We start from the raw sequence: 21,616 nt of genomic DNA on the forward strand, positions 1-21,616 counted from the left end.
TTATGAACTGGTCGTGGTACTGTAGTCTGACCTCATCTAGTTTCCTCTTTTAGGCAGATACTGGGAGACCGTGGAACGTTTGCGGATCAACCAGTTCTATGGAGCGCCTACGGCCATCCGCCTACTGCTGAAATACAAAGACGACTGGGTGACGAGGCACGACCGATCCTCCATCAAAACCCTCGGTTCAGGTACGGTCTAGGGAGGCCAGTGGCCAAAGATGTTGTTTCAGTTGCATTATGGGAAGGTTATCTATCAACATCCCTGTATATTGTACGTTTTGGATTGGTTAGTCATTAAACCCTTTCAGGTTATTGTCGGCCTCAGGAATGTTATGGAGAGCACAATCTTCAAACACATTGCTTCAGGTGTATCATGGAGAGGTTATCCAGCAGACCTATCCTTCCCGGTCCATAGTGCCAACATCAGCCCTTTACCCCTCCCCCCCACGCCCAGTTTGGCATATCCATAAGAGATGCAATCATGCAAGCCTTCAGATTGGAATACAGTTGATACAATTGGAAAGTATTGCAAATCAAAATATCTCTTCTATGGGCAGCTTGGCATTTCTTCTGTGAGGAGTCTGGTGATTCCGGACTTCTATACCAGAAGCAGCATTTAGTGGGCATCTGCACTAGGTAAATACCAAAGGTGCAGTCAATGGTAGATCTGGGGATCAGCACTGAGGTCAGAGCATGCCCGTGAAGATCATTGCTCCTGCGTGGAGTTCTTGTAAGGAGCTCCATGTCATTGACTTTTGAAGTTAGCACTCGGAGGTCCAACACCCACATGAGCCAGGGTAGAGGAGATGACTTGGGTTTACTTAAGAATGTGGTCTGCATCCAAGGCTTTGACCAATCAGTCAATTTCTCTGCAGAGGGCTTCAAAACGATGACATCAGGATCTGAACACAAACATTGAACAGGGAGAATTGAATGACATACACAGATTGAGGCAGGGTGTCAGTGGGGGCCAGCGGAAGAGTACCTCTTTATCTTTGATAAGAGGATGGGGTATCCGGTGAATTGTTGTGCTTGTTGCATTATGGGGCATGTGGATGTTTTATCTTCGTTATTTCTGCTTTCATATTTCTTTGATGTCAAGACTTGAGCACACAGGAGCCGAAAGGTCCACCAAAACACTGGGCCTAGGCCAGACTAGAGCACATGCCAGTGGGCCCAGATCATGAACCTTGAGCATCCCCGAAAATAAGATCATCACATTTCCTGAACTGCTCATTTGCACAGTGTGCACACATCTGTGCATTAAAACCAAAAGCGTGTCATTACATGATGCATGCAAATCATGTAATCCATTGCACCACTGGGTCCAATTTGACTAGCGCTTAGCAGGCACCTAATGCTCCAGATCTGTCTTATGTGAAGGAATTGTAGAGTTTTTCAAAGGTTCCTCTAGCAAAATCCAAGGACGGCATCAGAAGGAGACTCGCCACCTATCGCAATCTTCAACAAGATGACCCAAAGCATGTGCCACAATGCATCAGCAAGCTAGGTGGCATATTGAAAGGCAGAAGGTGGCAAGTTAGTCAAACGCTAGTGCTGGCTCAGGCACTCAACGCTGCAACTAGGAAGGCCATGTGTGTGCGACACTCAGATGGATGCTGGTTCAACAGCAGCACAGCTGCCGGTCTACCTGCTAATTAATCAACTGGAGCTCTGCATTTTCCCGCCTAAGCTGTATCATTTGCCTAAAACCTCCTATGGCTCCTCCCTCCATAGCTTTCGAACTGTACCCCGAAAAGTCTGTCCTAGTAATACTACTGTAACTTCTAGTATTACTGTCTTGTGTCGCTTGACCTCTAGGCTTAGTCTTGCGCCATATAATGCTCAGCACATGCAAAGAGCTTCTCTGCCCCTTGCTTAGAGGTGCACTGAGTATGTACAACAGTGACACACTACTCTGCTGCACAGTTTCTGATCATTAAAAACAAACTGTGGCTCTCAATGATATCATTCTCGGGGCCCAATGCCCCACATAAGTGCCTGCCAGTGGGCCCTTCCACCATGCTCATGAATATTGACCATTTGTTCACTTTCAGGATTTAGTCCATGCAGGATTGCCACCGCCACTGGTTCCTCCATATGATGGGTCCTCTCCCTGAATACATGGGCATGCCACAAAACATTTCACTTACTGAGCCTCAACCTCCGCTGCTGATTATGTTTAGTATCAGGGTGTTGTCTGACTTTTCCTTGTCCCAAATCCTCTTGCCCAATCCCTAATCTGATCGCCTCCCTAAACACCTCTTTTACTAGTTCCCAGGCGTACCAAGATCTTGGGAACAAAACCTTCCAACTAGTTGTTGTGAACTCACTCTAAAAGATTCCATCGCCGTTCTGCAGGCCCACATGCCTGCAGAACTGGAAAGAATAGCAACTCGGCTCTCGAAGCAAATAAAACCTGGGCTTTCATTTAAAATGATGCTTACCACGGACAGCCTAATTCTGAAGGCTTGAGAAAAGAATCATGAAAAAGTGGGATCCACACTACATTGTAGACCACATTGCCATAATAGGGGATTTCGTGTTAAAATAATTCCCCTACCAAGCAACGGTTGTGTTCAAATGTGCCTCACAAACCTTTTTTTTTAATTTTAGTAACACATGCAGTGCAATGGCAGCATTCAAAGGTGGTATATGACGAGCACATTTGGTGCATATGCAAGCACACGCAGCGCATGAAAAAAGGTCCTGACAATATATATAAACAAGCATAAACCCCCCTCAACAATGCCCTTTCTGGAATTCCTGAGCCCGGCCTTAAGCCATTTAAACATATACAACACGCGCCGTACCAAACCCCCGCTCCCCCGTAACTTTCATCAGTTCCCAGTGAGATGTGCTCAGTGGTCTGGTCGTGCGGTGTGGTCAGTCCACCTAGGGCGTACCCTTCGGGAATCGAATACGGCCTGTACCAGTGTGTTCCAAGGTGCCACATCCGCACTGCTATCTCTCAGCCTCCTGTACAGAGCCCTGTGCCATACAGCAGTCTCTGCCATTGCCCACCTCTAGAGATCTCCCCACCATGCATCCACACTAGGGTCTCCTGCAGACTTCCAAGCCATTGTGATTCCATGCTTGGCCAGCACACAGCTCTAATCCTTCATTTTGGCAAGGTGTATGGCACCTCACTTACGTGGAAATAGCCCCAACAAGCAGGTCTCAGGAGGCCATGCTCATATCTATGCCGCCCTTGAATATCCGTTCTGCGACCTCTGACCAAAATCCCTGTATCACCAGACCGGAGCAGAACATATGGATAACATCAACCTGCAGATGTGCACACCTGGGACAGCCCAGCTCCTCTGTGCTCCGAAACTAGGAAACCCTGTAAGGAGTCATATATGCCCTGGGCATGACGTACAATTGTATTTGTTTGAACCTAGGATTCCTGGAAACCTTCTTAACATGAAGGAGTACATGCCCCCACTCTGCATCCGTGAATTCCCTGCCTAGGTCTGCTTCCCACTTGGCTCTCACACCTAGATCTGTCCTAAAATGAGCACTAAGGAACAACTCGTAGAGTCTGGATATCACATCGCCATCCTCCGACATATCGTACATAGCTGCCAAGACTGGGTCCCCTTCCATATCGCATTGAGACTCAGGCCACTTGTTCACTATGATTTAGATCAACCATATATACATTAAGAACTGACCCGTAGATATGGTGGACTGGTCTGCCAGTGCCTCAAACCCAACCGGACTTCCCTCCAAAAGCAGATCCCCCACAGTGGTCAACTGTTAAACTCCCAATGTTTCTTAAGACACTGCCACCCCCACCCCCTCCCCCCCGTCCGCCACCGCCAGCACCGCAGCCAGGGGTATGTGTTGGAGAGAGTGGGTCTGCAACATCCAGTAGCTTCCAGACACTGCACCACAGCATCTTCCCCAGTGACAGCAGATACAGCGCCGGGGAGCTGGACACCAGGTACCCACAATACCTCCTTCAAGAAGAACTGTTGGACTGAGGGCTGCAGTGACAACGTACCCAAGGATGGTTCATCAGAAAGCCATCACATTACAAACTGCAGTTGCCCAGTGAGATAATGCAGTTGGAAGTGTGATATTCTGGTCTCCTATCCCCTCCCCCCCCCATCCTCATGGGGCCTCTGTAGTGTGCTTAAGGCTATCCTGTTCCTACTTCTGCCCCACAAAATCTCCCGGGCGACTGAGTTCAGGTCATTGCAAAACTTCCCAGATATTGCAAAGGAATGTTCCAGGTGGTGCTCCTCCCTGGGATATAGCCTGTCTGGTCTGGGTGTACCAGGGTGCTAATCACAGACTGTAACCGGTTCACGAGTAGAGCCTTAGAATTTTACAGTCCTGGTTAACCATCGACAATGGTCTGTAAGAGCCGCAGTCCAACTTGGGTTTATTAGGTTTGAGCACGGGCACAATTATAGATTCTCTAAAACTGGGGGGAAGCAGACCCACCTCATAAACTTCTCTCAGTGTGTCCAGGAGTCTGGGTGCTAGTTCTACCAAATATTCTTTATAAAATTCCCCAGGAACCCCATCCCCGCCGGGGACCTTTGCACGAGGGCAATGACCGTATGGTGGACTGCAGTTCCTCCACAGTCAATGGGGTATCTAGAGCAGCAGCCACCTCACTGTCCAAATGGGGTAACTCTATCTGGGAGAATGCATCAGCAAGATCCCTATCGCAGCTGCTATCATCTGCCGAATATAGGGAGCTGTAATACCTGAAGAAGATATAATTGATCTTGTTTTGAGCATGCCAAGTACCACCACATTAATCATCTATGGCAAGTATCATTTCCCTTCTGTCTTCCCGACGGCACAGCAACACCAGCAGCCTCCCGGCTTGTCCCCTTCCTTGTGCAGCTTCTCTGTGTATTTTGCATAGTCAAACGTGCCCAACCTATCCCAGTCAGCCATGTATTTCTGTTTCAGCTCTGTGAGATCCCGAGCAACCCCCTCCCAGCATGCATATTACTATGTTCTGCAGCCTCATTTTACCTCTCAGACCCAGAGATAGCATGCATAATGTCCTTCAGATACCCACCATTTTCCCTATCGCTGCGCCTGGATCACAGTTTTAAAGGCATCCCACAGGGTACTAAATTTGTCCACACTGCCGGCGTTGGTTTCAAACTACCCACAATCGTGTCACGAATGCATTCCCTAAAAATCTTGCCATGTAGTGATTCAGCTCTCAGTTTCCATGTAGGGAACAGTGGAGTATTAGCTGACCTTTGCCACGTGACCACGAGCACCGCATGATCGGAGAAGACCCTGGCCTTATATTCTGCCTCACTGAACTCACCCAGATATTAATTGCCGATGAAAACATAGTCAATGCATGTGTGTACAGAGTGGGGTGCGGAATAACGCAGATAACCACGAGTGTCCCCATGCAATGACCTCCAGGCGTCAGCTAGCCAGAGGTGACGTGATAGAGCATTGAGGGTCTTAGCAGGTGGGACTGGTCTTCTATACTTGGTGTTGGATCTATCAATGAAGGGTCTGAGCGTACAATTGAAGTCACAGCCCCACAGCCACAGACATGCGCAGTAAGGAGACAAACTAAGATACAATGAGTGGAAAAAATCAGAGGCATCATGATAAGGGGCACAAGTACTAATAATACCTATTTTCCAAGTATCCATGAACCAGCAACATCCTACCCTCAACATCACTTTTTGTGTGTAGTACCTTAAACGGCACTGACGGCGCTATCCAAATGAGTACTCCCCTGTCATATGCGAAGTAGGTAGAGCCAAAGGACGCCCCCCCCCTTTTCCAACCATCACCTTTTGCCGCTCAGCAATGAGGTGTGTTTGCTGCAACTAAGCTGCCTCAATCTTCTTCCTGCACAGGTAGGTCAACACTCTGTTACCTTTAACAAAATTATTAAGACCAGGCACATTCCATGTGACTCCCTGAACTAAATGAACCATGAGTTACATATTGCTTATGGGGAGACGCCACGCCATGACCCCACTGAGGTATCCTACCAACACTATAATGGGCCAGGGGCACAGTCTGGGTAGGGGGCATCACCATCAATGCAGCAGTGATAGACAAGGGGCTCTAGGCGGAGCACGAGGACTGGCGAGGGCAAAACGCACCAAACAAACCAACCAAAAAGAAAAACAAATACAAAACGGCAAAGAAAAAGAAAACTTGCACCCCAACCACATAATAGCCAAATAGCATACAGCATACAGCATATTTAGGCTCAGCCACCTTTTCCCACACGCCTTACACACTAACTCCTCCCAGGTGACGAGCAGCAGCAGACACCTTCCAACTGGTGTCAAAAAGTAACAGTAGGGCTACGTCAGCTGCAGCAGTGGTCAGTCAGCCCCATATAGCCAGCGGACTAGAGAATGTAATAACCCCTGTCTCTTGCACTTAGCAAATCCTGTGGTGTCGTTTGCAACATCTTTTAAGGAATATCTACGTCGTCTGTGCAGTAACATTCACAGTGCATCAACTTGTCTCTCTGGGAGCTGTGCAATGCCGTTTGTGTCAATGCAAGCATTTGCCTCAGTCATATCCTCGAAGAAAGGTCCCCTACTGTTGTGCAGCACCTTAAGTTTAGCAGGGTATATTGGTATATAACGCAAATTCGCCTTGCGCAAAAGCTCCTTGGTGGGATTAAACGTAGCTCTTTTCCTTTGAACCTGCAACATGTAATCAGGGAAAATGGAGAGTCTCGCAGAGGTCCTTTCAGTAGTTCCACCATCTTGGCCAAAGGCAAGTATTCTCTCCCTGTCCTTATAATTCAGGATGCGTGCCACAGTGGTTGTGGAGGGGCCCCATGGTGGGGCCATTTGACAAGGGATCTATGCACGCGCTTCGCCTGAAAGCCCTGCAAGCGAGTGCCAGGACTGACTTCCTGTGATAGCAGAGTCTCAACTTATCCCGTAGGGTTGTCACCTTCCATACCCTCCGACAGGCCCAGTATCCAGACGTTGTTTCTTCTGGCCCTGCCCTCTGAGTCTTCGGCATGGTGTTTCAGGGTCCTGAACTTATCCAACAACTCACAAACCTCCGTCTGCACACTTGCAACATTTGTAGTATTCTCATGCACCTGCGTTTCTGTTGTGTTCACTCTGTCGGCCAATGTCCGGACATCCTGCCTGAGAAAGCCAACATCTACTATAACCGCGTCAATCTTGTGCTCAAGTGCCGACTGTAATGCTGCTATTGTAGTCAGGATCCGGGTGTCTCCATGCTGATCCATGGGAGGGGGGGGGGCACAGTGGCCAGTTGGTCATCAGTCGAGGTGTCTCCGCCGTCCACGTTCTTGCTTCCGTAGGCCTCCATCATTGTCTGCTTAGAGTGTCCTTTATTTGTGTTTCCCTGGTATGAGTGCAGAAATAAGGTGCCAACACTAATCACAGCTACAGAGAGCCTCGGGACCCCCAAAGCAAGCAATATGGGATCCCCACGCAGTGTGCCAGGTGTCCCCAGGACCTCACAGGAGGGATTCTGTATTAGGGACCCACGCTACAGACCGGTCTATCGCCAGTCACCCAATAATGGCATAGCCCGTGGAAGCTTCTGCCACCTCCGCAAAGCAAATTTCATCTAAGCAGTTTCCACCACGATCAGTCTCCACCACTCGGTCTCTCTTAACTCCTACAGTGTCTTTTATTATGGCAAGTGTTTAAGTTACGAGGTGTGCAGACTGCTATTGTTGCGGACAGTGTAGAGCAGAAAAACAGGCATCAGGAGCCGCAGGCCTCCCCAAGTGCCTCTGCACCGGGTCGCTGCTCTCCTGGGGGCACCGTCCGTGTGATCGGCGCTGTTGGGATACCGGCAAGAGAGGTATCTCCCAAGGCTGCGAAGACACAGGGCAGCATCTTCTGCCTCACCGCTCTGCAGGCGCACGCTCCCTGCAGACCCTCTGTCAGCCTTCCAGCGACTTGTGGGGTGCTCCCAGCATGTTCTCTGCAGCGGAACATAGCTCTCGGTGGCACTGCCTCTATAAGGCAGGCTGGCTGGTACAAGGACAACCAGGATCCAGCAGCTGTCAGCACAGAACGCTGGATGCAACCTGCAGCCCACAGGCAAATCCTACACAGCACCACTCCGTATGACGGGTGCCATCTTGGCACCATGGTCAGGTAGATTCAAGCGGGCCGTGAGTCCACGCACCACACCAAAATATGCCACCTCCACGGCAATAGTGGTCCTAAGGTGTTCCGACACCCAAATCAGGTCGGAGAATCGATGAGCAGGGACAAAAAAGCTAATCAACAGACGGATCAGGCAGGCGCTCAAGGAGGTTGCTTGTTCACTGCATGGCAGCTAGCCATGCCCACCTGTGACCCACAAACCTTATGATTCTTTGTCCTGAGCCACACCCTACCCACAATCCAATAAAGTGTGCCTAGTTTGTCATTTCCTGAGAGGTGGGGCTAGTCAATAAAGCAGATTCCAAGCAAGACATAGTTGTTTGGTCCACACTTATATTTGATTTTTATTTGAATTGCAGTATATATGCGTTAGCCTGTGCTCTATATAGGGGGCATGCATACAAAACTTCTCTCCTACCTCATTATTCTCTGCTGCCTGGGGACAAAATTCCTTCTCCCTCGCCAGTCCCTCGACTATTCATGTGGGGTGACCAGTCACGGCCCAGTTCAAACAATGTGGGTACAGGAACACAGGACCACATGCCCTCCCTAGGGGTAGGAACTTGCATTACTTCCTTAACTACATCTTATCCGGGTTTGCCAAGAAAGAAGCAACAAAAGTATAACTGTGAAAGGACAGGACATCTCGTGGCATTAGTGCTTCACTTCCGTTCAATTAACCTTGAGGAAAAAGAGTAATTTGTCTTTGTCTTCCTACTCGGTTTTATCGATGCTCCCGGTCTTGCACTACTACACCTCTGGTTCTCTCATGTCACTGCCGTTGGTCAAGTCCTCCATACAATATGTCCTGAAATTAGATCTATTCCTTGTGATGGTTCTATCAGGAGTTACCCATGCCACAGTGGATCATGTGACGCGGATTGCTACCACTGGAGACCTATCAAAGTTAGTATCTGATTCTGTGCTTATGAACTAGCACCTGATCACATATTTGTAGATTAGGTCCTTCGGATTGCCGCTTTTGTTCTGGATTGCCCGTCCTCTTGTACTTATGTACTTACGTACACAATCCCGAGCACTGACGACCTCATGGTCAAGGGATACAGCAACTGACAGGCACAGTAACCTAGTGTGCATCTTGCAACACAACATCAGCTCCGCGGGACATTTCCTTGGGTTGCTATGAGGTGACATTGGGTAGCCGCATAACATTGCATACAGCATCTGATTAAGGGAAAGCCCACTGACCTCACAATGGTGAACAGTCCTTTTCAGGGTTCTTATGAATCTTTCCATCATGCCATTCACTTCAGGCAACAGCGGCCTTATTTTCCTATGAACTTTTCCCCATGTATTTCCTAAAACCCATAACCAGAAAACAGAGGACCAATAGCCTCTTTTAGAACTGCAGGAATGTCCCATGAAGAAAGCATGTCATCATCTAGCAGAGTAATAGCACTCACAGCTGTTGACAATGTATGCCAAACTAATTGGAAACGTGAATATTGATACATGAAAGCTGACTAATATTGATCGCCGTTTAGGGGCCTGCCACATGCCTCCACCGTTGTGTCAACAAATCCAAAGCTTTGCAGAGGATCATATCATGCTTGTATCTTCCACCAGTTGTGATAGTACCACCAGTCACTGGTGGAGAACCTGAGTAAGAAAATTGACATATTCTTCTGCTATAGGATCATGTCTAATGGATGCCGCGACATAAAACAATCTGAATTGAATTATTTTGCAGGTTTCTGAACTGTCCTGCAATCAGAAACCCCATCTCTCAATCCTGGAAGCATCTTGCAGTTGGGAGGTCAATAAATGGCGAGTAAGTCCTAATGGTTCATCACTATTGTAACTAGTTTAAAAAAAATACGATGTAATAGTGCTCACATTCCATATTACTGCAAAACTCGCGTCCTGCGGTTGAGATATGATATTTTATTTGTATCGCGCTCATACAAAAGTGTGTCAGAGGGCGATGAGGCAAGGGAGGTGAACAAGGGAGGACAAAACAACAACGATCTTACTAGGCCCAGTGACATTGAGAATGCGCAAGTGCAGGGAAGGGGCAAAGTGCAAAGGAGAGGGGAGAAGTGGAAAGTGCAGAGCAAGGGATAAAAAGAACTGGTAGTGCAGCCAGCAAGGTGGCAAGTGCAAGGTTTAAAGCACAGACAAGGGGTGTCTGATAAGGGCAGGTAAGGGGATTGTAGGGTTACAGATACAGACCCAAGTGCATGGGTTGCCAGGAGGCAGTGCGGGTGTGTGGCTGGATGGGCAGCGACCTGGGCTGAATCAGAGGGTAACCAAGTACATGGTGCCGAAGCAGACAGATCAGCAGGGGAGAGGAAGACCGAAGGCAGAAGCAAAGAGGAAGGTGTTCAGGCGCTTCCAGAACCGGAGATGGTTTTCCTCAAGTTTCAGAGTGTCAGAGAGGCTGTTCCAGAGGGAGGCCCCAGCCAAGGAAAGAGATCAACCCCCAACTCATTGCTTGGAGAAGCTACTGGCCCTGAGGTAGTTGGAGGTGGAGGAGCGAAGAGCTCGAGTGGGAAGGTATTTACGGAGGGAGAGTTGAAGGTATTCTGGACCCAGGCCCCAGAAAGCTTTGTGGACAATGCAAAGGGTCTTGATTTTAGTCCTTGCAGTCACTGGGAGCCAATGAAGAGTTTTCAGCGCTGGAGAGATACGATCCCAGGGCTTGAGGCCATGGACAAGTCTTTCATTCTTGTTCTGAATGAGTTGCAGAGGACAGAGAGAAGGAGCAGGAAGATTTAGAAAGAGGCTGTTGCAGTCGTCCAGCCTAGAGAGAACCAGAGCTCTGGAGACAGTAAGCTTCTGGGGGAAGGAGAGGAAAGGAAGAATACCTCTGAGGAGGTGCAGTTAGTAGTTTGACGACTTAGAGACGTCGGAGATGTGAGGAGAAAAGGAGAGTGTGGAGTCGAAGATGACCCAGAGGATTTTAGCCTCACAGGTGGGATGGTGAAGAGGGCCAAGGGAGGCCGGCCAGAGAGTGACAGGAAAGGAGGGAGCAGGTGTGCTGATGAGGAGATTCTGTCTTACTGGCGTTAAGGTAGAGATCGTTGGCGGCACACCACTCCTGGATAGCAGACAGACAGTCTGAGATGAGGCACGGAGAAGAGGTAGCCGAGGAAGCCTGAAAACGAGCTGAGTCATCCGCATAGCACTGAAAGTAGGAGCAGAGAGCGGCAAGGCGGTGGGCAAGTGGTGCCAGGTATTGGTTGAAAAGCCAGGGAGAGAGGTCAGACCCCTGGGGAACACCACAGGTGGAGAGTGAGATAGAGCAAAGGAAGGACCCAAGTTGGACCTGGGAAGGTTTCGATCAAAGAGGAACGAGGTCAGCCAGGCCAGCACCTGATCAGTGATACCCAGGTTATCATGGAGACAGTTGTGCAAGATGGCATGGTTGACCGTGTCAAAGGCAGAAGAGAGATCGAGCAGGATGAGGATAGAAGGGATGTTAGAGTCAAGGTTGGAAAACAGGTCTTCATGGATGTTCAGGAGAGCAGTTTCCATGCTTCTGCAATCTCTAAAGCCAGGCTGTAGGTCGTGGAGACAACCAACAGAATCAGTGTGAAGATTAAGCTGGGAGATGGACAGCTTTTCCAGGAGTTTGCCCAGAGTGGGTTCCTTCTATGTACAACAAAATAGGTGAGGGCTGAAAGGTTTGGAATTAACCCTAACCTCTGGTATTGCTCTGGAAAACACTCCAGACCATCATTCTTCAACTGGCCAATCCATCACAGAAGGGGAAATACCATGTGCAAATCAGGTTTTGTCCCACCCCTAAAGGGGCAGTCCAGCCCAAACTGCTGGGTCACATCCATTCTACACAACACCACAATCATCCGCAGACATGATTTGGCCTCAGTGGGCGTCATCACTAAGCAATGCCAGAGGTTAAGATGTATTCTAAACCTTCCAGCCATCACCTCCTTTGTTTTGCTTCCTTCTATGTACGGCAGACTCCAGCTGGCGTAGGATAGGCCTCTCTGGGGCTTGGGCTACACTTATGTAGCTCCATGCCTGATCCGATCGGTGTCCACAGAGGTTTATTGCAGAGGGCAGGACCGAAGTATGACATATGCTGTGCTGACGCAATACCCAAGTGTACTTCAGTGCCCTGGCACTTTCTTCTGACCACTCAAATGGCACACACCAGTTGTATCAGTTCTCTTAGTGGTGAACCAATGATTCACCACTGTCACTAGCCATCCCCATGAAAGGCTGAGTTGCACTGGCATCTGATGGGGCACATGACCTTGCAATGGCTTCCACTTCGTCTGGGGCTGGCCTCATCCCTAAGCTTGAGGATTTCTGTGCAGTCTTGTTGAACTCGCATTCATCTTGTATCCTTCAGTGCCAGGCAAACCTTATCCGCAGCATTGTCATGTGGCTCCAGTTTCTCTCCAAACACACACATGTCGCAGGTAAAGCAAACGCGTACATGTCTGATGGCATTCCCTAAGCTTTCTGGGAATTTGCCAAAGCGCTGTGCATAGAACATATTTACATGCAATTATCATCCAACTGAAGTTGGTACTCCTTTATTGACCCTGGAAGGATGAAAGGCTGAGTTGACCTTGCCAAGATTCGAACCTGCAACTGCCAGATTACACACATTGTATCAATGTGTGCTGGACCCGATGAGCTATCTTAGTAGCTGTGTAGGGTGAAAGCTCGCAGAAGTACTGCTGCAAAGTTTCACTTTGATTCTATTATCATTGTTCTTATTATTGACCTTTGGTTGGCAATAAATAAAAGCAGACTGTGGAAGGAAATACATGCCTAAAATCTGCTGATGCAACCCTGTAGTGCTGAATATCAATCACCCAGTTGTGATGAGACACAAGACAAGAAGTGACAAAACAGATAGAACCTAACTTATCAATTTAAACAAAACTAGATAAAAAGTGATCTAAAAACATGGCGCAGTTCAGTTGCGGGATTTGTCCAAGGTCAAAACGTTTCTTCACTCCACACTGGTTGAGAGGATGATGACGGGATTGGCATGTTCTTCATGCGCTCATATTCCATTATGCACATGATGTTGAGCATCAACCCTGTGTCAATGTCGAGTTTGGTCACGTGATAGCCTACCAGAGGTTCCATGTCCTTGCCCTGCATGAGCGATCATACAAATGTACTCTTCTGAGTTGCCCTCTGAAGCTGACGCAGAGGAGTCTTGAACCCTGATTTCCCTGTTTTTAAAAGCTTCTCTGAGGTTTCCCCACGTGTCGAGCCCCAGACATTTGTGAAATACTTCGCTTTATCACAATTGCTACATTTCTGGCCTAGTGCCGGACATCCACCAATCTGTGGGAACCGCTGTCCAAATCTGAAGCACGTTGTACTGCTGCCTGATTTGGCCTTTCATATTGTTTTCTTGTCTCTGCAGAGGGTTCTGCTTGTTCTATCTTCCTTGAAATTCCCACTACTTGAGACTCCACCTTGCGTTAGCTCTGGGCACGATAAGGAGAACGTTGGCGTCATTTCATTGCATGCATGTCCAATGATTGTCTTATTTTTTATTTTATTGTTCATGTATAACTCGCTTAATACCAGCGAGTGGTTTCTAAGCGCGGGATCGGGATTTGAACCTACCTGTGTTGTGTCTTGCTTGCAAGACAAAAGCATTGCCCCTGAGCTATCCATCCTCCCCTTAGTAACTTGCAGGCTGAAGTGAAAGTATGTATTTCATGTTCGATGTTTCTTGTATCTTGGAACATTCCTCCAGGCATTCTTTTAGGTCTATATGGTGAAAATGTAAGAATCATACCTTTCACCTCATAACCAGATAGTTTAACAAATGACCGTCTCCCATATTTATCTACGTAGCCTTGCTGTTTGGACGTCCAAGTAGTTTTCAGATCTGCAAAACCAGCATTCCCAGTGGAGCCAGACATATCAAACGGGGGCAGGCGACGACATTCAGAGACCCCTTTACTCTCCATGTCCGTCATGCTTGTTGAGGCGGATGAGCCCTCTTTTAATGTATTTTATTTGTTTCATGTAAAGTGGTCTCTCAGGGGTGGGGCACTCCACGGAGCTTTACACACTGAGTGTGTGTTCCCTGGGAGCCCTTTTGTAATGAAGCCTGCTATTTCTTAGGCAAACTTAAAAACAATTCCGACACTGTTTAATCTTCACATTACTGCACTCTAAACGGATAATTTGTGCAGTGGAAGTACAAACCCATGAAAGACCAGGACAATTGCTCTTGTCACATTGTTTAACACAGTGCAGAAATTAGGTTTTCTGCAGCAACAATATCTTTGAGTACTTTGATTTCATGAAAAGAGTTTTCCCGAGTATGTCGCAATGGGGGACGTTCAATTGCACAGCAAACGTCCCACTTGAAAATGAACACTGCCCACGAAGCTCAGAGTTGCCCTTTGTTGGCCAATCCAAGATGGCCACCACCTTTTGCCATTCTCTAGTGAAATTACATGCTTGCATGTATATTTGATTGTATCCTTCTGAGAGCACCCTGACGAAGCAAACACTCTATTTTACGGTCACCAGGTCAACATGGAGCAGTCAATCCTTGCAAGCTTGACAAAATAATTGCACTCCTGACGTTTGTCGCTGCAGAAGCCTTTTCCTCTGTACCGCACCTCCCGGTTTCAGATCTAGAGACCCTCAATAAAACAGATGCCAGTGAAGACATGGGCACATATTTAATACTAATATTTTAACTTTATTTGGATTGCAAGTATCATGCACTAGCCTAGGCTGCACTTTGGGGAACATATATAGAGCTCATATCCGTACATCATATTTTGCTATTGCGCCACAATAACGTAAATTAAATGCTGAATGCGCTTTTTCTGCGCATTCGGCAGGGCATGAAGGAAAATGACTATAAGCCCAAAATAGCGAACTAGGTGAGTGGGGGTGTCCCCTGCTCAACTAGTTTCGTAATATGGGATTGGGGTGTCCAGTGCATACACTAAATGCGAAGCGGGGGACTAAACAGAATTCCAAAAGCTCAAGGTTCAAGTCAGCTTTGCCATTTTGAATCTTTAGCTTTTCAGAAATCGTTATTTTAACATAGATCTCAAATTTCTCAGCTGCCTGGTGCCAGAATACCTTCCCCCAGACCAGTCCCCCTGCCCTTTCCTGTCCGGGTGATAGTCATGACCCAGTGTGAGTAATGTGGATACAGAAATAGTGACAGCGCTATATTCAATCATTAAGGATGAGGGCTTCCATTGCCTTCTTCACCACATGGCTGTCTTCATTTGTAGATACTATCTGTTCAAACTCTTCAGTTTGCAGATCACAACCTTGTGATGTCGCACATGTAGCCCTAGCTTCAGCATGGGTAGTTATTACCGTAAGTCAACAAAAGGGAGTTCCAAATGTTTGAGAAGAAATGGTATAACTGTCCAGGCATAGCCACGTTATCCTCTCATTAAGGTGGCCAGAAGACACCTCTGTTCCAAAAACAATGCAACTATGAGAATGCTATCCTGGTGACACATTAACTGTAAAGATAAGGCATACCTGTTTTTGAGGTATGGTGGCTGGAATCTATTATAATTATCCAAGCCACATCAATTTGATATCACACACCTGCAAACCCTGTGAGCCAATTCAGCAGTGGAAGGGTTCATTATCTTCCCCCATCCAGGCTCTCTTTGCTGCTCAGCAAGACAGTAGCCTTGGTGGTTGGCCTCTTTTTCTTCCTTTGTGAGGGCAGGTAGCACCCTCCCTAGTGAGACAGCAACTCCACATGAGGCTGTCCTGGGAGCAGGAGTCAATGGGCACACCCTTGACAAAAGGATTAGTCTCACCCCAGGGTGCTGCATACCAAACAGACCTTTGATGCTATTGACAAGGTAAGGGATAAGGTTATTGTAGACCACCTTACTTTCTCTCTGTATCTCTCTTCCTTCCTGCCCCCTCGACTCATGTAGCACAAAGCACTTTGGGTGTGATGTCAGAAGGCACAATCTACTTGTTTCAAGGACAGGCATTGGACCCTTTAAAAAGCTTGTCATTGACCAATCACATGTAGTAGACTTTTCCCTTTAAAAGAAGGGGTCTACCACTCCTTCTTTGAATCATCTCTGGACTTCAAAACCTGAAGAAAATGTTGTTGGACCCTGTTGGGAGAGCAGTCCTTTCCAACGTCCTCTAGTTGTGAGGTAAAGACAGGGCAATTAGCATCCTTGATCGAAAAACATTTGATCTTTTCAATCGGACTGAATTGATAGTTTTTTTTCAGTCAAATTAAATTAAATAAATATATGGGGAGGGGTAAGGGAATAGGTTAAGGTGGAAAAACGACCAAAAGAAATTAGGTCAAATTGGAAAAGGTCCAATATTTCCGATCAAGTAGACCTAAACCAAAGACAGGTAGTCCAAGTTAGAGTCCAGATCTGTCCCCTAACAGGGGGACCTGGGCGGGGGTGACCTGCTGTTGGTTCAAGATCTGCACCTCGGTCAGACACACTGCTGCCCAGGACTTCATTATACTGAATGATCCCTGAAGGTGTGTGACAGCGTCCTCTGTGTTGGGGAGCCCAAGAAAAGGACTACACTTGGCCAAGATGCTGAAGTGGAACTGACCGCTCCTGAGGACCAAGACTGCAAGGATTCCTGCCCCTTTCCTGTTGTACCTCTGCAAGCCTTGATTCAAGCTCGTTAGACACCTTTTTGAACCAACAGAACCCCCCCATAGCTGCCTTTTGCACTCACCGAATTTCAGATCACAGTTCTGCCCATTCTAACCAGTTTTCAACTGGGCCAGCTCAAGTGCATCATTGCCTCAGCTCGAACAAGGAAATATTGTTGTACTTTCATGGCTCGAACCACTGTTTGAACCACTTGTCTCTTCATCGCCAATCCAGTCGACGATCGAACTGACCCTAGTGTTCTCTCCGAACTGACTGCTTCAAGCATAGCATTGAACAGGTGTGTATGCACATCCTGGCATCAGCTCATTCCCTTGATGAACCTCGACCACCAAACTGAACATGGTGAAAGCCATAATCTGCATCGCTCAAGCACCGCTTCGAACCGCAGCCTGCTTTAGTTCGACAACACGCCTCAACATCTCCACCCAACTTGACTAATGGGACTTATACATTTCAAACCAAATCGAACCATTGAACAGTGCTGAGAATGCTGGCTCGTTGTAGTCCAACCGCCAAGACACTGCAAAGGTATTATTGGCTGACAACTGCCCTTTTGGGCCCTAGAGACTGGTTAGGTCACATTAATCCCTTTTTGCTCAACTCAAGAACATATCCTTTCGGAACATTGTGGTGTTGCCTTTTCTCCCCTGTCTCATTACCCAGAGTGCTGCATTTTGAGTTTTTGTAGTGTTTTTGTAGTGTTTTATATTCAGGCATTATTACATATGTTGTGTTTAATTAATGTATATATATTTGATAGGACCTTGATTGGGCATTCCTTTATTTTGGACCGTTATACATCACTGTTTTGGGTTGCTTCTGTTTTACATTCACATCCCTCTTGAGAGTATAGCCTTCCCTCGGCCCACGTTACCACAAAAGGCAAAGGAGGTATATCTCTTAACTGTGCCTGTTTTACCGTTATGGTTGTGTTGGCTCTTGGTTTGTCGAAGTGTGAGGGCTGAGTAGGTGCTTTAGCTTCTACTCATCCTTGTAGGGCAGAAGTAAATTCGACACACACCCTTCGATAAGCTCATTGACGTTCCCATTATGGTGCTATAGGCTCTTTTTGGGAGGAGTTTATTGCCCGTCCCAGTCTCCCCCCTCCTTCTGGGTCCTATCCTCAGCTGTGTAATTCCTCAGGGCTCTTTGATAATTCAGAAGAGGGAACAGAGTGCAGGGACAGGTCTGTCTCGCATTGGCAAGGTGATCTACACATGTTGGACCTTATGGGGGGCTCCGTTAGATCAGCAGGAGAACGATTCTTACTAGGCAGGGAAGCTCGGGGCATACCGTGAGGTGCTGGCCATCTGTATATGATGAACCCTTTCCTATATTTGCCATTGCAGACAGAGTTCTGGACCCAGCTTCCTTTTGCCACAGCAGGATCCTAGGTGCTCAGTGACATCTTGAATCTTCTCGGATGCGTACAAACTGTTCCTATTCTGTTGGCTATACTACTGTAACCGTGGATCTAGATTAGTCTGGGGGAATACATCAAATGTTTGCAGTTTCAGCAGGCTCCAGTCCTTTCTTTATAGGTTCAACTACAAGGGACCTTTTTCTGAGGTACTTTGAGTGTGAAGCAAGGATGTGTTTTGGTCTTATGTGCATGTGTCCGTTTAGCTAATGCGCCAATCAGCTATTGAGTAACTGAATTATCCTGGATTCCTGGTCAAAGAGACTGGTGAAAGGGGGCTGTCCATCGTAACCACCCCCCAATATTGCAGATTGTCTGTGGTGGCGCGCCCCAGCCTGAAGGTCACAATGAGCAGACTTCACTTTGACACTGCTCACACTATTAAATCTGATGTTATAAAAATGAATAACCTTTTAATTTTCCTCTCCAGTGGGAGAACCCATCAACACTGAGGCGTGGGAGTGGTACTTTCGAGTGGTTGGCGATGGCCGCTGCCCCATCGTGGATACATGGTGGCAAACAGGTGAGAAGCTGAAGGAATTCTTTAGCCATGAAGGCACAGGCAAGGGGAGGCAGGGTCTGAATAGTGTAGACAGCTGGCACTATCGTTGTGTGTGTATTTGTGGGCAATGAATGCATCAGGATATAACCCAGAGGATGTGTGGGAATCCCACAGATACTAGTGTGTGGATGTCTGGGTATCGTACCAAAATACCGAGCGTGAAAATGCTGTGCACGAAAATGCAGAATTTACAAAGCCGCATTTCGCTGTATATATGAGGGTGGGTAAGGGTAATAATAAATGTGGGCGGGTTTGGAGGGGATCTTCCCCCACATATATCTGCGGCAAAATGTGTTTAAATGAAAACAAATCTGCATTTAAGTCCTCGATTTTTTTCTTTCTTCCCGAGGTGGTCACATAGATCTGTTGTCTGGACAGTATGTATATATGTGTCATATAGTAGGGGTTGAGTGAATAGGGCAGCAGTGTGGATCTTCTGCAGATCATTGATATACAGCCATCATGTCCAGAGGGCATTCTGCCATATGGCAATAAAGGCGAATGCAGTGACACCGCAGCGTTGGCCCTATTTGGCTCCCCAACTTCCCTTTCTGTATGTCAATGTACAAAGGATAACCGAAAGCGGAAGTGCCGTGTGAGGTCCTGTACACACGCCCCATCGCTAGTAAAGTAAAGAAAATTCAGTGGACATTACATTGGCTGTTCCAGATCCATGCTCCACAGCCCCAGTGGAGTTCATTTCACAAGGTGACCCTCCCTGAATGGTGAAGGCAGCTGTGTGGGTCTCAGGCAAGAAGAAGATTACATGGGCACATCTGCATTTGGGAAACTGATGAATTTAAAGAGCAAATATCTACGGAAAGCCGACCACATTTTTAATTAGTCTCCTGATAAATCATGCTTGGTCTTTAACCTCAGAGCAACTTCAAAAGCATGCGCTACTTGGGACCAGTAGGTGAGGTGGGTGGGCAGCAGTAATGCACCCATGGCAGGATGCTAACAAAATCAACAGATGGTCATTTCCTGGGGACAGGAGCAGGGAATTATAGAGTGGGCATTTTGCAGCCACTAGCAGTAGGTAGGGCAATGACAATGGGCATCTCCCTGGGTTGAATGAGCAGGGACCTTTATGAGAGTCTATAATGGCAACAGAGGCCGGAAAATTAGTATGCGCCTTTCAGCTGCTATAGTTATGGTATGGGGCAGCTGCGGAGAGAAAGAGAGAGAGAGATAGTTTAATTTCTCCCAAGGGTACATTCTAGAATACTGTAGATATGCTCTTGTCTTGGTTCTCTGTTTTTAGACAGCCTGGCTATGACACCTGGTAGTTCTGAAAGACCAATTAGGCATTATCAATGAATATTTATAAAGCTTGTAGCCCTTAAAATTGTATGCCAGTCCTTCAGCAAGGTCACACTGGCAAACACAGTAAAGCTTAAACCTAGATATAAGGTGGTTGTGGAGTCTCAGTAAAAGCTTAGGAAGGAGCTGTACATACTGAGGAGTGACAGCCCTTTCAAGAAACGGCTTGCTGCTTGTAGGGGTCCATATCTGGTTTACCCTGGGTCATTGAGGGTGAAACCCCAAGTCCCTAAAAATACACAAAAGGTCTGGGAGCCCCTCTACTAAGAACAAACACAGCCAAATAACCTGTTCTATGCTTCAAAAAGAGGTAGCAGGCGCTCCTCTCCAATAAGAACATGGCATGAGAACCTGTTCTGAGAAAGGTACAGTGAGCAAAAAGCGTGTGCTGCAAACTCTCATCTCGGAACAGGTTATCATGCCTTGTTCTTTCTGGAGAGGAGCGCCTGCTACCTTTTTTGAAATATTTGCACGGAACTTGGGTTTGGTCACCCTAAGTTACCTGGAGGCAACCAGACGTGGACTCCCTGCTCACTGTGCTCAGAGAGGCACAGCTTCACCTCACTGATGAGGCCCAACAAGGCTGAAACACATGTGTGGGGTTGCTGTTGGTACTCTTGTTCAGAGAGGAATTGCCATAGCATTTCGGTGCTCGACTGCCCATGTGGGCGGGACAAAGACTGATATTCAAATGGTTATTACCCCTCTGTGAAAGGTACAGTGAGCAAAAAGCATGTGCTGCAAACTCTCATCTCAGAACAGGTTATCATGCCTTGTTCTTTCTGGAGAGGAGCGCCTGCTACCTTTTTTGAAATAACCTGTTCTATGGCAAGGTGCCCACTCGGGAGGGCCTAAACCTACAACCACGTTTTAGCTCACTGTACCTTTCACGGGGGAGAAATAATAATTTGCAGATCAGTCTGGCCCCACCCACAAGTGCAGTCCAGCACTGAAAATGCTAGGAATTTCTCCTCTGGACAAGAGTACCAACAGCAACCCTCAGACAAGTGTTTCGACCTAGTGGGGCCTCATCAGTGAGGTGGAGCTGGACCTCTGTAAGCACAGTGAGCAGGTCCAAGTCTGGATTGCCCAGGGTAATTTAGGGAGAACCCCAAGCCCCTAAATATACAAAAAAAGGTCTGGGAGCCCCTGTACCAAACAGAGCCAAATAACCTGTTCTCCTGGAAGGTGCCCACTCGGGAGAGTCTACAACCACATTTTAACTCACAGTAACTTTCACAGAGGGGAAATATCTATTTGCATATCACTCTGGTCCCACCCACTTGGCCAGTCCAGCACCGAAATGCTAGGCAATTCTCCTCTGAGCAAGAGTCGCAACCGCAACCCCCAGACACGTGTTTTAGCCTTGTTAGTACTCTAAGGTACATGGTCTACACATCAACTTGACTAAAACTAAGGCTATGATCCTTAATGAACCAAAGTCTTCCAAACATCAATGGTTGTTAGATGTCAAACGAGTAGATATGTTGACTAATTGTTCTTATCTAGGAGTGGTCATAGATTATAAACCAAAATGAAATGACCACGTT

At 47.4% G+C, this 21,616-nt stretch overlaps 1 protein-coding gene across 2 annotated transcripts in view; it reads left to right on the forward strand.

Annotated features, from left to right (window-relative positions):
* LOC138526861 (acetyl-coenzyme A synthetase 2-like, mitochondrial) overlaps positions 1-21,616 on the forward strand; it is a 300,268-nt gene that overhangs the window by 209,611 nt on the left and 69,041 nt on the right. For both annotated transcript variants that reach the window (XM_069637614.1, XM_069637615.1), the window contains exons 7-8: positions 54-191; positions 18,612-18,704. In XM_069637614.1, the coding sequence (XP_069493715.1) occupies positions 54-191; positions 18,612-18,704 (231 nt within the window). The remainder of the gene's footprint in view (positions 1-53; positions 192-18,611; positions 18,705-21,616) is intronic.

This window comes from Ambystoma mexicanum, chromosome 14 (genome assembly GCF_040938575.1).
Source record: "Ambystoma mexicanum isolate Mex_15411 chromosome 14, UKY_AmexF1_1, whole genome shotgun sequence".
In the NCBI taxonomy this organism is placed as follows: domain Eukaryota; kingdom Metazoa; phylum Chordata; class Amphibia; order Caudata; family Ambystomatidae; genus Ambystoma; species Ambystoma mexicanum.